This window comes from Nycticebus coucang, chromosome 9, assembly GCF_027406575.1.
Source record: "Nycticebus coucang isolate mNycCou1 chromosome 9, mNycCou1.pri, whole genome shotgun sequence".
Taxonomy (NCBI): Eukaryota; Metazoa; Chordata; class Mammalia; order Primates; family Lorisidae; genus Nycticebus; species Nycticebus coucang.
The window spans coordinates 74773129-74789225 of NC_069788.1; the positions used below are offsets into that span (position 1 = coordinate 74773129).

At 40.2% G+C, this 16097-nt stretch overlaps 1 protein-coding gene across 2 annotated transcripts in view; it reads right to left on the reverse strand.

The window, feature by feature from the left end:
- Positions 1–16097, reverse strand: part of CDYL (chromodomain Y like) — a 211348-nt gene that overhangs the window by 80998 nt on the left and 114253 nt on the right. For both annotated transcript variants that reach the window (XM_053602681.1, XM_053602680.1), the window contains exon 2: positions 3531–4197. In XM_053602681.1, coding sequence (XP_053458656.1) covers positions 3531–4197 — 667 coding nt within the window. The remainder of the gene's footprint in view (positions 1–3530; positions 4198–16097) is intronic.

Sequence of the window (16097 nt, forward strand, 5' to 3'; positions counted from 1 at the left end):
ATTAATCAAGAAAGTAAAAACAACTGCTTTAAAAATGTTGAGTGTGGAACGACAATCTAACAGAGCTTCAATGTTACTTCTCTTTATTCAGGAAAGATGTACTTCCCAGGGCAAAAGAGTGTCTTTCCAGAATGTCTTTGCTTTTGGCCCACAGGCTGGCAGCATTTCTTCTCTCCTGCTCTCTCCTCCTGTTTACTCTGAGCCATACAGAGACCACAAAGGACTCCTGCAAGCCTTTTCTTCAATGCGCTCCCATTCTACTGCAATCATTCCAGCCACAAATATCTGCAGAGCACCTACCATGCAGCAGGAACCATTCTGGGTACAGTAAGGTTTAGTCCTGACAAAACAAAAGCCCTTCTTGGAGCTTACATTCTAGTGAAGGGAACAAAAGCCTCTCTCCTCACAGAGACCAGGGCAGCAATCCTGCGCCTGCAGGTGGCCCAGACACCATCTGCCTCTGCCATCACTTTTCCTCCTCCAGAAAGGATCCTCCAACAGAGGCCTCAGTGGGAGGAGGTGCCTACCTGTCCTTACCTTGTTAATCTGCAGCCTGATTTAGATCAAGGCCTTAGGGGATGTCACTCACCACTGTCCTAAAAAACATTCCTGAGTGGCTTCTATTCCTCTGAGTAGAGACTATATTCTCAGCGGTACAGAGGACTTAGGGCTGTATTTGACTAACACGCAGGCAGAAGCAAACCAAAGGGTCAACAGATCACAGTGGCTGTGGAGAACAATGACGGTAAGGGCACTGGAAGTACAGTGTCACTCCCACCCCAATCTATACAACTTCACAAAACGAGGTAAGATAATTTAAGGACTCTCTGCTTATACATCCTTTTTGTTTTAATCCAAAGCCATGCTTATAGATGTTTTCAGAAAAGGAAGTCACCAAATCCTTATTTCAATAGAATAGAAAGGAAAGAAGGCTTTTGTTGAGCAGTGTTTCTATGGTAAAACAGAAGGTGGAAATGGAAGAGGGCTGCTATAGGTCACCCTGGAAGATCTAGCACACGAGATAACAGGAGAAAGACCAGGTTGAAAGTGGTGACCAAAGCTGGACTTGTGGGTTCCCAGCAAAGGACTGGGGTGCTTAACCTCAATGGAGCAACATTTTGACAATCAGGGGTTCCCCCTTAAAAATGTACATACACACAACTTTTGTGGATAACAAAAGGTGGTCTGAGGACTTTTAGGTTCCCTCAATTAACAACAGCAGCAATAACGACAAAACCCAGGACTATGGTTTCCTATGAGCAGATATCAGAAAACTTCTGTCAACAGCCAGGCAAGCTGATTTTTTTGCCTTTGTGGGCTATCTTGTCATAATGACTCAACTCTGCCCAGTAGCTGAAAAGCAGCCACAGACAGTAAGTAAATGAATGAATGTAGCTTTGTCCCGATTAAACTGTGTGTGTGTGACACAGTCTCACTCTGACACTCTCAGTAGAGCACTGTGGCATCACAGCTCACAGCACCTCCAACTCTTGGGCTTAAGTGATTCTCTTGCCTCAGCCTCCCTAGTAGTTGGGACTACAGGTGCCCGCCACAACATCCGGCTATTTTCTGTTGCAGTTGCCACTGCTGTTTTAGCTAACCCGGGTCACATTTGAACCCAACACCCTCAGTATATGGGGCTGGCACCCTACCCACTGAGCCACAGGTGCCGCCCAGGACAGAGAAATCTTAATTTCTCACATTTTCACACATTAATAGTAATTATTCTCTTGATTTTTTTCAAAGCATTAGAAAATACAAAAAACATTCTAAGCCTGAAGACCATACAGAACCAAGCGGGGGCAGGCTCAGGGCCTGCGAGCCACGGACTGCCTGCCTCTGCCCCAGCCTTTGTTTGTAGCACCAGAGCCCAGCACAGTGCGTGGCCCAAAGCCATCAGTAAAGACAGTAAAGATGTTTACCCGTCTAGTGGAGGCAGCAAGCAATGATGGAAAGAACATTGGAAAGGAATTGAGACATATGCTGTGATTCCCTTTTTGGCCTCAGTTCTTTCTACGACATCACCTTCTCTCTGGATTTCCCTACCTATAAAACAGAGGATGCTATTAGATGATTTATAAAGTCCCTTCCACCTCTGAACCTCTATCATCCTTCAGGTACAACTGAGTAAGAAAAAAACTGTATCGTGAGCAGGCCAACAATATGGAAAGTCAAATCTGAAAACCAGTTTGACGTTTCAGGTGAAGGCACACACTGGAGCAGGAAGAGGTGGCGTTTGGGTCCAGCGTGTATCTGAGAAACAATGATAAGGCGGCAATTTCAGTTTTTATCCTGCTTCATTGCTATATATGGGAGTAAGTCAAGATGAAAACTTGAACGCGCCACAGCAAGACAGCTAAAATAATGTCTTAGGTGAACACTTCTTTTCAAAGGAAAACAGCTCCTTAAACAAACCAACGCCATTTTATTTTGTTTACTACTGTTGTACTGAGTTTGGGTTGACCGAGACACACACAAGCAAAGAGGCCATTACAAGACTGCAACACAGACAGCATGAAGAGAAAAGGGCCAGCAGTCCACGAGGCGGACAAGGAGGGCAGGCGTGCGGCCTGGTACCAACACAGGGAGAGGAAGCTGGAGAGTGGGGAAGGGCCAGTCACAGACACGCAGGGCATACCGGCTACCCAGGCAGTGGGGGCATCTTACCCCCATCCAAGAATTATAGAAAATGGAAGCAGGGAGACCTATCAGAAAGCTATGGGAGGTCAGAAGTCGCCTAAGCCTCAAGAGAGGAGAGAATTAACCAACAGAATTCTGTCAGCACTGCTGGCCAGCGAGGTGTGCCGAGTGAGAAGGCAGCTCTCTATGCGGGTTCCCGGATACGCTGTCTTGGGAAACCAGCAGGTCATGGCACACCCAAGACAGCTGCAGAAGCCAGGAGCAAGAGCAGGTGTGAGAGGAAAGCAGAAAATGACACACGTGTGTGAGTTCCTACCCTGGCAAGAGGAGTGACGGTTGTCTGAACAAGCTGTCATCACAGACAAACAAGCCAAGCTCCTGAAGGCCCCACTAGGGTAACAATACTCTCACTGAAAGGCATTTCTGGTTACTCGAATGAACAAAATAGGACCAGGACTTGTAAATCAATGTTGGTCATATTTAGAAAATTCAGGTAGATGCTTAACCTGAGACTCAGGGTCGATGATGAAGAAAGGTGGACAGACAGCTGCAGAAAGATGCTATACAGAAATTACCAACCGTAACCTGCATTGTTAAAAGAAGTCAATGTGGAGGCGGCGTTGTGGGTGGTGAATTAAATAGAGACAGCTAGTGCCAATTTAAGAGAGAAATGCCAAAGGCTTCAAGTGGAGATGGAGAAACTGGTGAAGTCTCTCAAAGGCTCCAGGAAACGCCTGTGAGAATTCCCCAGACTCACATTAGCTTGAGGCCTGCTCTCTAAAGCAGGACCCACCCCCTCCACCCCCCGGATCATCACCAAGGATGCTGAGTGGTAGCCCATGGTCAAGGAGAGAGATGCTGCCTCCTGGGCAGCTCGCCCAGATACTCACCTTTCCCGTTCACGGCTAAGCCGGTAGCCATGGCTGCAGTTACAGGGCCCGGCACCTGAGGCACTAGTGGGTGTATCCGGGGCCTGCTGCCCATCCTGGCCCGCTCCGCACCAGGGCCCAAAAGAGCTCCGACAGGTTTCTCTGCTGTTACCTCGGGTGCCACTGTGTCTTCTTGACCCTGCTCGACGGGGTCCAATTTCTCGGGGCTCTCATTCTGAAAGCCGTCCACTGAGGTCCTGTTCTTAATGGGGCTCTTAGGCACAAGTATCTTGATACCTGACTTTGCTAGGTCCATATTTTTCCGGCTCGAGAGAGATGGAGCTGTGTTTTTCCTGAACTTCTGGCTGGCAGCAAACAACTGGTTGTTTTTAGACTCATGGTCTTTGCCAATCACTAGTGCCTTAGAAGAGGTTTTAGAAAAGTTGCTGTTAGTGGATCTGGAGATCTGTTTCCTAGCATTGTTTGGAGAGGTCCTGTTTGTTCTGGTTAACGTGCTTTCTTTCTGCTTTTCGATGTGGCGCCTGTTAAAATCGTGAATATACTCCTCACAGTTCACCAGGTGCTGCTCCGGCTCCCACGTGTCGTCCTCACTATCATAGCCTTTCCACCGAACCAGGTACTCTGTCTTCCCTTTTTTGTTTTTCCTTTTGTCAACAATCCTTTCAACCTGTTTATAAAAGAAAAGAAAAAAGATTTTATTTTTTAAAAAATGAAATATTATTTGGAAAAGGTACAAGTGTACAGGCAGTCTCTGAGTTACAGACTTACAACTCACAGTTATGAACGGAGGCTATCACAGTTAAGTCCCCGAGTTACGAACATCTGACTAATGCACAACGAGCACTTCGGAACGGAGGCTATCGCAGGTAAATGTATCTGTGGCAACTTACGAACAAATTCAACTTCAGAACAGACCTACAGAACTTATCTCATTCGTAATCCAGGGACTGCCTCAAAAATAATAAAATACCATGATAGATAATAAAAATGGATCTTTTCCTCCCCAACCCCAGTCATCTGACAACAAAACAGTAATAGAATCATTGGGATTTGAACAATTTCCTTGAAATTAAGTCAAAAAAAATGCTAAAACTGTATGCTAAGAATGTGTGGCTGTACCTTAGGTCACTTACATTTTTGTGGCTCAAGGGGGCTCTTTTGTTATTCTACACTGAAGCCTGACAACCTGAGCTGGTTTTCACAAACATGACTGGAGTAGGGCTAATCATCCCCAGCATTGTGACCGGTCATCCTCAGGTCATCAGCAGGAGACCCCCAAGCAATAGCTTGGCTGTGGTGACCAGCAACAAGCTCTGAGAGACTGAGAACATTCTGTGGTATGGAACTGGTTCACTGGAGAAAACACATGATCTGTCTCCCAAGTTTTATTCTGAAGTGCTCAAAACTAAAAAGGTCAACAGAGAACATAATATTTTATTACAATAAAATGGTCTTGACTGGTCAGGTTATTTGTCTTCAAATCCTGGTTTTAATTAATTTTACACTAACACCTTTAAAGAAAGGTGCTGTTAGATCTTTGAATTTGATGATCAATACATTCTTATTAAATCTGCCAATTCACCTCACCTTGTAAGCATATTATTGTCACTGTGACAAATTCTACAACCTTAACACCCTAAGTGTAAATGGAAGGGAGATCTGTGACTCAATGTGGACAAGAAAATATCTGCCGTAATACCCATATATTACTGGAGAAATGCCTAGACTCTGTTGTTACATCTGCAGTTAATATAAAAGCTATCGGCCTGCTACCTGGTAGCAGCATATGACCCCACACCTTGTAGGCGAAGGCCAACAGCCACACAGCAGCTCTTTAATAAAGAACACAAAGATCTAAACCCGTCAATTATTAAGAACATCAGTTCCTTTCTGGCACGGTTACAGGTTAGGTCAGATGACATAACAGTGTACCTAGTTCTCAAACATCTCCAACCATCTCAACCATCCCATGCCAAATACCAACGGAGGCTAATGAGTCCAACTACAGATAACTGCAGGGAAGGGGAGAACACCTCACCCCTGTGACTTCCCATCTGTCAAAAAACTTTCTAAAAGTATCTTCCGAGATAGAGAAAATTTCAAGTCTTTAACTGTAGAACAGTCTAAAATTAAATGCACATTACTGCTTTCATGCAAAAATCAAATAAGGCAGATTTCACATCTAACAGATCTCCATAGTCAAAATTAATGTCAGATCAGCGTATGTGAATACACACAGTCCATATCATAGCAAGAAAAGCTTAAAAGGCCCTGCTCCTTCACTTGTGAATAGTTGTACATGAGGGTGTATTTCAGTGTAAGTAAAAGACATATTTCTGGAAAATTCCACACAAATCAATTTCATGGCAGGAAATATAAAAGTTTTAAATGCAAGGGGTAAAGAGATTATGTCTGTCTTATGGGAAAGCTATGTTTAATGCCCTTCCTCCCTTCACATCAGTTTCAATTCCAGCAGTGTGCAGTATACTAAAACCACTGCACCCCTCTTTGCTTTCTTCCATTTCCTTAAAGCTGTAACAGGTGTCCTCTCCTTCCTTCACTGTGCACTAGTGCTCCCCACCCCCAAGGGCCAACACCTCTTGAGGACCCCCTCCAACACTAAGAAGTGGAATGGCAGTGCTAGCTCAGCAGCTCTGGTGGGTGAGTGTGTGGAGTATTTATATACGCTCAGTGGCCAGACATTTTTAGACATTGAAAGAAGACACATTAGACCAGGAGCTGGAAAACTTTTCACAAAGTGCCAAGAGTACACGTTTTAGGCTTATGGGCCATTTAGTATCCCCCAACCATTCAACCCTGTTGCTACAGCAAGAAAGCAGCCACAGACAACCCTTAACGAATGAGGTGGCATTAAACGAACCTAAAAACTTCCATTATGAACACTAAAATTTGAATTTTAAAATGATTCATGAATCATGGAATTATGATTTTTTTTCCAACTATTTAAAAATATGAAAATGATTCTTCAGGCTAACCACAGGAGGCCACAGTTTGCTGCCTCTGCATCCGAATGTGCAAGAGCGATAAGACGTCTGGGCGCAGGCTTGCTGCTCTGCTCATTCTTGGGATGGAAATGGGCTGCAAGCTGATGAGACACATGTCTGACAAACATGACTCTGAAGTGAGAGATCTGGAAGAGTCACACCAACTACTAGACATAAGATGGTAGGTTTAGTCCAACACACACCACCAGATGCCAAATGCTCAAGGACAAATGTCCCTCACCCTCTGAAAAGTAAAAAGTCCCACTGATTAGTCTTGTGGCTATCATACAGTAATCTCCCACAAAAAGGCATCAACAAATTGTTAAATACATATTAGAACAGTAAGCCTAAAATTACTTCCTGAGCACTTTTATAGTGGCGAGGAAGGACAACCTTTACCATAAGACAAACACATAAATACACCTTTCCTTTCAGCCCCTGCCCTCAGACCACCACAAAACTGTTTCTAAAATCTGTCAATGGACTTCAGCAATCGGCAAGTATCCTTATGTCAACAGTTACAGAATTTCATCAAAATAAACTCTTTATAGATGATGGGAAGTACAGAACTGCAGATAAGTTCAACCAAGATTTTTAAAAACCAAGAAAAAAAATAAAGAAGGGCATGAAAAAAAAATCTCATCCAAATCACCAAGGCACTTTGTTTTTTATAATAACATTACCCATAATCACACATGGAGTAAAATTTTAACTGGCAAATCCAGATCATAATAGCCTTGTTTATTTTTACATAGTAAGCCAACCACTTCTTTTGGTTAAAATTTCCTTGTAACAACTCAATAAAATATGACTTTCCTTAACATTACAAAGTTCCCTGGTCATTTGCAAAACAATAAAATTAATCCAAAAAGATCATTTCAAATTCCTAACCTACATGCTTGTTCTACCTGTCTTGAAATACACTCCACACCCCTTGGCCCAACAATGTGTTGAAATGTGCTCAGGGTTGCAGAAGACAGAATGAAAAGGATGGAAGAAAGACTAACACATGAACAAAAATCCATGGAGAAACTCAAACTGGTTCAAGAGCTTAGGATAGGAAGAAAGAAAAGAGTAATAACTCTGCTATCATAGTTAAAACACAAATAGGGTCAAGGCATGTAAATAGACCAAAGTTTCAAAATAATCCCCGTAGGCAAAGTTTAGCACACTGTGTCATTATTAATATCTATGTCAGTCGGCAGCAGTGCTGGTGCCACTACTTGCTTTGATTTCTCCCAGAATACTGAGTAGGCTGCCAGGATAGATTTGAAACCATAGCAATGCTGATAACTTTTTCAGGTCTAGGTCTCACACCAATGGCTGGATGATTTGAAACAAGAAAGCACCACTAAAGAGAAAAAGAATAAATAAAAATTCAGCTTACAGCAAATAATTCTGGTGACCTTTAAAATACAACAGCTTCCCAGACAAGGAAGGTAACATTAAGTATTCAGAACAAGAAAAGTTATCTTAATTTCTAAGAATAGTTCTTAATGATTTTAAAAACAGATGGTTCCATTGACAGAAATGCACGAATAATAAAAAGAGTATTTGAAGATACCAAAAAAGAAATCAAAAGCAGGTAGAAACCAAAGGGAATCAGACCCTTGAAACAGGGAACTGCACTAGCTTCTGCCAAGAGTATTCCCAAGCCTGACACACAGGACTGATATAACTCAGGCAGAAAGTGTATTAGTTTTACAAGCTTCAGGTGTCAGAGGATAAACTAAAAGTTGGACGTTGACAGAGGGATTAGAAGTGTAGAAAGATCGCAGACAGGAAGGTACCCAAAACAAACGAACAACCTCTTCAAATCCTAGACACACTGCTGAATGACACCAGGACAGTGGAAAGCAACACCTGGTGTGCTGAGAGTTTCCAAGACCCACCCCCAGGTTCCACAACTCACTAGAACGACTCACAGGATCCAGGACATTGTCCCACTTACGGTTATGATTTATTATAGTGGAAGGACACTAGGCAAAATCAGAAAAGAAAAGAGGCATATGGGGTGAAGTCCAAGGGAAACCAGGGAGTCACATGAGACATGATTCATTCCTTCAGCACCAAGTTGTGACAACAGGTGTGAAATGATGTCTGTTAGGGAAGTTCGCTAGAAGCTCAGTGTCACGGATATTTTTATGGGCTGGTACGTAGGCATTCCCTGGTCGATGCATACCAAAATTTCAGATTCTCAGAAGGCAAGTAAGTGTTTAGCATAAATCATACGAATGAATATTAGAAGTAAGCTTAAAAGACAAAGAGCAGGAAAACATAAACCAGTTGGTGGCTAGGAAATAAAAGGAAAGAGCACATTACACACATTGTTGTAAAGGAGGCTAGCAGACAAGGAAATACAATTTTTTTTTTTTTTTTTTGGAGACATTGTCTCACTTATGTTGCCCTCAGTAGAGTGCCGTTGCGTTACAGCTCACAGCAACCTCAAACTCTTGGGCTTAAATGTTTCTCCTGCCTAGCCTCCTGAGTAGCTGCGACTACAGGTGCCCACAACACTGGCTATTTTGGGGTTGTAGTTGTCATTGTAGTTTAGCAAGCCCGGGCTGGACTTGAACCCACCAGTAGTGGCCAGTGCCCTACTCACTGAGCTATGGGTGCTGAGCCCAAAGAAATACATTTTTTTTTATTTATTATTATTATTATTTTTTTATTAAATCATAGCTGTGTACAATAATGCAATCATGAGGTACATACAATGTGCTGGTTCCATATACAGTCTGAAATATTTTCACTGAACTGGTTAACACAGCCTTCATGGCATTTTAATTATTGTGTTCAAACCCTTATACTCTACACTTAGTAAACTTCACCTGCACCCTTCCAAGATGCAACCTAGGTGTGGACCCACCAATCACCCTCCCTCGTTCATGTTTACATGGATGGAGCTGGAAAATATTCTTCTTAGCAAGGTATCCAAAGAATGGAAGAAAAAGTACCCAATGTACTCAGCCCTAATATGAAACTAATTTATAATTTTCATTCGAAGGCTATAACCCAATGTCAGTGCAAGAATATGGGGAAGGGGGCAAGGGAGGGGAAGAGAGTGGGAGGAAGGGTGGAGGGAAGAAATACATTTTTAAATTAAAGCACTGAGGGAGGAAAAACCCTTCTCAACTCAGAATTCTGTATCTGGAAGAAAAATGTCTCAAGAACAAAGGTAGAGTGCTATTTCTGTACGGCAGCACAAGGAGCTCTGCAGACATATTCCCAACCAAACAAGCAAGGTTGGTGAAAACCATGAAAGTGAAAATTAAAATCTCTGTAAACTGTCTTAAGGGCATACAGCAAATGATGAAATATTTATTCAAGAAAATCTAATGTTTGGCAAGAACAAAGTTTGTAACTTTTGAGCCATAACTCACCTCCTTCCTCTCCCTAGCTTAGCGCTTTAGGTGGGTGCTTGTTCTCCCTCTCCTTTCAGTTCCCAAACAAAGCTCACTGCATCTCCACAAGAGCCGAAGAAAAATGGTGAAATTCAGCCCCCACCCATAAAGAGACTCTACTCCAGGGGCAGCAGATCAAGAATACTGGGACTGGCTGGGCACAGTGGTTCATGCCTATAATCGTAGCACTCTGGGAGGCTAAAGCAGGTGGATCACTTGAGCTCAGGAGCTTGAGACCAGCCTGAGCAAGAGTGACACCCTGTCTTTACTAAAAATAGAAAAACCAGTCAGGTGCTGTGGCAGGAGCCTGTAGCTACTTGGGAGGCTAAGGCAACAAGATCACTTGAACTCAGGAGTATGAGATTACTGTGAGCTACGTTGTCATAGCACTCTAGCATGGGGCAACAGAGTGATAGACTCTGTCTAAAACAAACAAACAAAAACAAACAACAACAACAAAAAACCCCAAAAAACACTGCACTGGGACTCTAGATTCACTCTTAGGGGAAAGGTTTCATGTTGGCAGAGGCAAGCTGAGAAGACCAAAGGCTACCTACCACATTGCCTAGCACCTAGAATAACAGTTCCGAGAATTTTGCCCAGGGGAAATGTAGTCCATAAAAAAAGAGAAACATTCCCAAAGTTACTGACTCTGAGACAGAGTGAGGAATTTTAAGCCTAAGGATACTCTTGAAAATGATATAGAACCACAGAGAAATGCAAGATGCAATTAAGTACACCAATATATGTGTAATGGAAGAGAAAGGAACAGAAAAAAAAATCTCGCCCCCCACAAAAGTCATGACTGAAAACTTCCCATATCTATTAGAAAACAATAACCTATATATCTAAGAAACTCTACAAACTTCTAATAGGATAAATGCAAAGAGAGCTACAAATAGACACATTACAGTTAAAATGTTAAAAGAAAAAAGTTTCTTATGTACAAACAACATTTCATCAACACTAACAGCTAACTTTTCATGAGAAATAATGGAGGCAGGCAGCAGTGGGATGACATGGTTGCTAAAATTTAAAAAAAAAAAAGCTGTTAATTAATAATTTTCCCTCTGGCAAATCTGTCTTTCAAAAATGAAAACAAAAAAGGCTACAATGCATGATTCCAACTATGGACAATAGCTGTCCATATCGTCACACAATGGGGGACAATATACATGTCATTATATATTTTTTAAAACCTACATAATATACAACACCAAGAGTGAACATAACATAAACCATGGGTGATAATGACATGTCAATGTAGGTGCACCAGTTGCAATAAATGTACACATTTAGTGTGGGATGTTGATTATAGGGGAGGCTATACGTTGACATATGGGCGAGAAACTAGGGGGTATATAGGAAATATCTAAACTTTCCACTCAGTTTTGATATGAACCAAAAACTGCACTTAAAAAAGTTTAACCAGCCTCCTGAAATGAAAAGAAAATAGAGACGTAAGAAAACCATAAGCTACAAGGGGAAGAACATTAGAATGACTGCAGATCTCTCTGCTGAAACCTGTCAAGCTAGAAGAGGGTGGTCACTGACCTTTAATCTCCTTAAACAAAATAACTTTCAACCCAGGATCCTGTATCCAGCTAAACTGAGTTTCATCTATGATGGAGAAATTAAATACTTTAATGACATTCACATGGTGAAGATATTTGCCATAACTAAACCAGCTCTCCAGGATATTCTCAGACCTATTCTCCATAATAAACAGCACAATCATCCACCAAAGTAAACTCACTCAGAAACTTTTGATCAAATTCCAACTTCCACAGTGGTGAAAGGATTAAAAATGTCCACTGTACGCTCGAAAAACTTGATACCCCAAATTCTACCAGGCTTATTATCAATATTTACAATTAATGTGCATGGTTTAAATTGCCTTCTAGAGGCACAGGTTGGCTGATTGGATACAAAAACTCAGGCCAGGGCGGTGCCTGTGGCTCAAAGGGGTGGGACACCGGCCCCCTATGCCAGAGGTGGCGGGTTCAGGCCCAACCCTGGACAAAAATTGCAGGAAAAAGAAAAAAGAACAAAAAACAAAAAACAAAACAAAACTCAGGCAAGACATCTGCTGCATTCAAGAATCTCACCTTACCTTAAAACATAAACATAGACTCAGGGGTGAAGGGATGGTCATCTATAATTCAGGCAAATGGAAATCAGAAAAAGCAGGTGTTGCAATTTTATTCACAGATACAACAGGCTTTAAATCAACAAAAGTAAGAAAAGATAAGGATGGTCACTTCATATTTGTTAAGGGCAACACTCAACATGATGAGATTTTAATTATCAACATTTATGCACCCAACCAGAATGTGCCTCAATTTATAAGAGACTCTAACATACATGAGCAACTTGATTTCCTCCAGCACCATAATTGTCAGAAATTTTAATATGCCTTTGGCAGTGTTGGACAGACACTCCAAAAAAATGCTAAGCAAAGAAATTTTAGACTTAACTAAACCATTCAACATTTTCATCTAACAGAGATCTACAGAACAACTCATCCTAACAAAACTGAATACACATTCTTCTTATGAGTCCATGGATCATCCTCCAAAATTGATCACATCTTAGATCACAAGTCTAACCTCAGCAAATTTAAAAGAATAGAAATCATTCCTTTGTATTTTCTCAGACCATCATGGAATGAAAGTTGAACTCAGTAACAACAGGAATCTGCATACGCATACAAAAACATGGAAACTAAATAACTTCATGCTGATTGATAGCTGGGTCATAGATGAGATTAAGAAGGAAATTACCAAACTTTTGGAACAAAATGATAATGAAAACATGAACTATCAGAACCTCTGGGATACCGCAAAGAGAGTCCTAAGAGGAAAATTTATAGCGTTGCAAGCCTTCCTCAAGAGAATGGAAAAAAAGGAAGTCAACAACTTAATGGGACATCTCAAGCAACTGGAAAAGGAATAACATTCCAACCCTAATCCAGCAGAAGAAAAGAAATAACTAAGATTAGAGTAGAACTAAATGAAACTGAAAACAAAAGAATCATACAACAGATCAACCAAAGAGCTGGTTTTTTGAAAAGGTCAATAAATAGGTAAACCTTTGGCTAACCTAACCAGAAGTGGAAGAGTAAAATCCCTAATTTCATCAATCAGAAATGATAAAGGCCAAATAACAACAGACTCCTCAGAAATTCAACAAATCTTTAATGAATATTACAAGAAACTCTCAGAAGTATGAAAATCTGAAGGAAATAGATGAACACTTGGAAACATGCCCCCCTCCTAGACTTAGCCAGAATGAAGTGATTTTTTTTTTTTTTTTAGGTTAATAACGGGTACATATGGTTAGGTTACATTGTGTTAGGTAACATGGAGTTGTAGTTGAGTTCTTTACCTAGGAGCTGTGCCATATTCCACTCCAACTGTAGTTGATAGATGGGAGCTTCCTAAGCGCCCTTTCCTCCCCACTTCTTGAATTTAATTGTGTTTTTCTTTTGTGTGGGGTGGTAGTTATTTGTCTACTAGTCTGAAATAAGTACTGAGCACATGGGGTGCTTGCTTTTCCATTCTTGAGATACTTTAGTAAAGCGAATATTCTTCAACTCCGTCCAGGTAAATACAAAAGATGTAAAGCCTCCACTTTTTTTATGGTTGAGTGATATTCCATGGTATATATATATGCCATAGTTTATTAATTTATTCACAGGTTGAAGGGTGCCAGGGTTGTTTCCATATCTTCGGGATTGTGAATTGAGCTGCTATAAATGTTTGAGTATAAATGTCTTTATGACACAATGTTTTTTTCCTCCCTTCTGGGTGGATACCTAGTAATGGGATTGCAGAATCAAGTAAAAAGTCTACTTTTAGCTCTTTAAGGATTCTCCATATTTCTTTTCAAAAAGGATGTACCAGTTTGCAATCCCACCAGCAGTGTAAAAAGTGTTCTTTTCCCTCTACACTCACACCAGCATCCATAGCTTAAAGACTCTGTGATGTAGGTTATTCTGGGGTTAGGTGGTATCTCAAGGTGGTTTTGACTTATATTTCTCTGATTAGGGATGATAAGCATTTTTCAAATGTATTTGTTTATTAGCCAGTCATATGTCTTCTTAGTAAGACTCAAACTACTCAAACTGAATCAAAAAAATTGTACGTGTACAACAAATAGAAAGAACTGACTTGGTAATTTAAAGAAACAAAAACCAAAAAGCAACCTAAAAGAAAAACACAGGATTAAATATTCACTGACAAATTTTACCAAATTTATAAATAATTAATACCAGGTCTTCATTAAGGCTTCCAAAAATTAGAAGAGAGAACACTTCATAACTCATTCTATGAGGCAAGCATTATTCTGATACCAAAACAAGATACAACAAGAAAAGAAAGCTATCGACCTATATTTCTTATGAACAAACATATACCCCAAAATCCTCAACAAAACAGTGGCAAATCAAATCCTACAGTATATAAAAATGACCTTGAAGGATTTATTCCAGAAATACAAGGTTGGCTTAACATCAGGAAAATAATGTTAATATATTACATCAATAAAATAAAGGGCAAAAATTACATATATCAACAATAGTAGAAAAAGTACTTGAGAAATTAAACATCTATTCATGATTTTATTTTTAAAAAATGACCCAATAAACTGAGAATAGCAGAAAGTTCCTCAACTTGATAAAAGGCATCTATGAAAAACATACATAATAACATCATACTCAATAATGAAAGACTGAAAGCTTTCTCCCTAAGATCAAAAAAACAAGACAAGGGCTGAGCATAGTAGCTCACACCTATAATCCTAGCACTCTGGGAGGCTGACGTGGGAGGATTGCTTGAGCTCAGGAGTTCAAGACCAGACGGAGCAAGAATGAGACACTGTCTCTACCAAAAATAGAAAAATTAGCCTAGCATGGTGGGAGGATCCCTTGAGTCCAAGAGTCTGAGGTTGCAATGAACTATGAAAACACTACTGTGCTTTATCACAGTGACAAAGCAAGACTCAGTCTAAAAAAAAAAAAAAGAAAAAGGAGGAGGAGGGAGAAGGGAAAAGAAGAGGGAGGGAGAAAAAGAAGGGAGAAGGAGGGAGATGAAGAAGGAAGTAAAAAAGACAAAGGTGTCTGTTCTTGTCACTTCCATGCAACACTGTATTGGTGTTTTAGCTATGGATTAGATAAGAAATAAAAAGGCATCCAGAATGGAAAAGAAATAAGATTATCCCCAGTTATATACAACATGATCTTCCATATAAAAAAAAATCTTAAGTAGTTAATTAAAAACTATTAGAATAATTAATGACAATTAAGGTTATGCGGGGGGAAAGCAGAAAGAGGGACGGAGGGAGGGGGGTGGGGCCTTGGTGTGTGTCATACTTTATGGGGGCAAGACATGATTGCAAGAGGGACTTTACCTAACAATTGCAATCAGTGTAACCTGGCTTATTGTACCCTCAATGAATCCCCAACAATAAAAAAAAAAAAAAAAAAAAAAACTACTAGAATAAGCAAGATCGCAAGCTGCAAGATCAATATACAAAAATCATGTTTTTCAATACAATACTCCATTGTATTTCTAATATAGTAGTAATGATCCAGCCAAATGTAAAATCAAGAAAAGTTTCACTTATAGTAGCATCAAAAAGAATAAAATACTTAGGAATAAATTCAACAAAAGAAGTGTAATACTTAATAAGTTAAAAACCACCAAAACATTGTTAAAATAATTAAATATCTAATTAAATGGAAAGACATTCCATGTTCATGGATCAGGAGACTAAATATTGTTAATATCACAAAACTTCTCAAATTGATTTAAAGATTCAATGTAATCCCTACTAAAAATTCAAGCTTTCTTTTTTGGTGTCAAAATAAGCATGCTAATCTCAAAATTCATATGGAACTGCAAGGTCTCAGAATAGCCAAGAAATCATAAAAACAAAGAAAAAGGGAATTAAGTTGAATTTATACTTAAGTGATTTTGAAACTTAATACAAAGCTACAGTAATTAATACAGTATGGACCTGGCAAAAAGACAGACATATAGACCAATGAATAGACAGAGCTGCTAGAAATAAACCCTCTTATATATATGGTCAAATGATTTTGGACAAAGGTGCCAAGGTCATTCATTCAATGGGGAAAAAATAGTCTTTTTAATAGC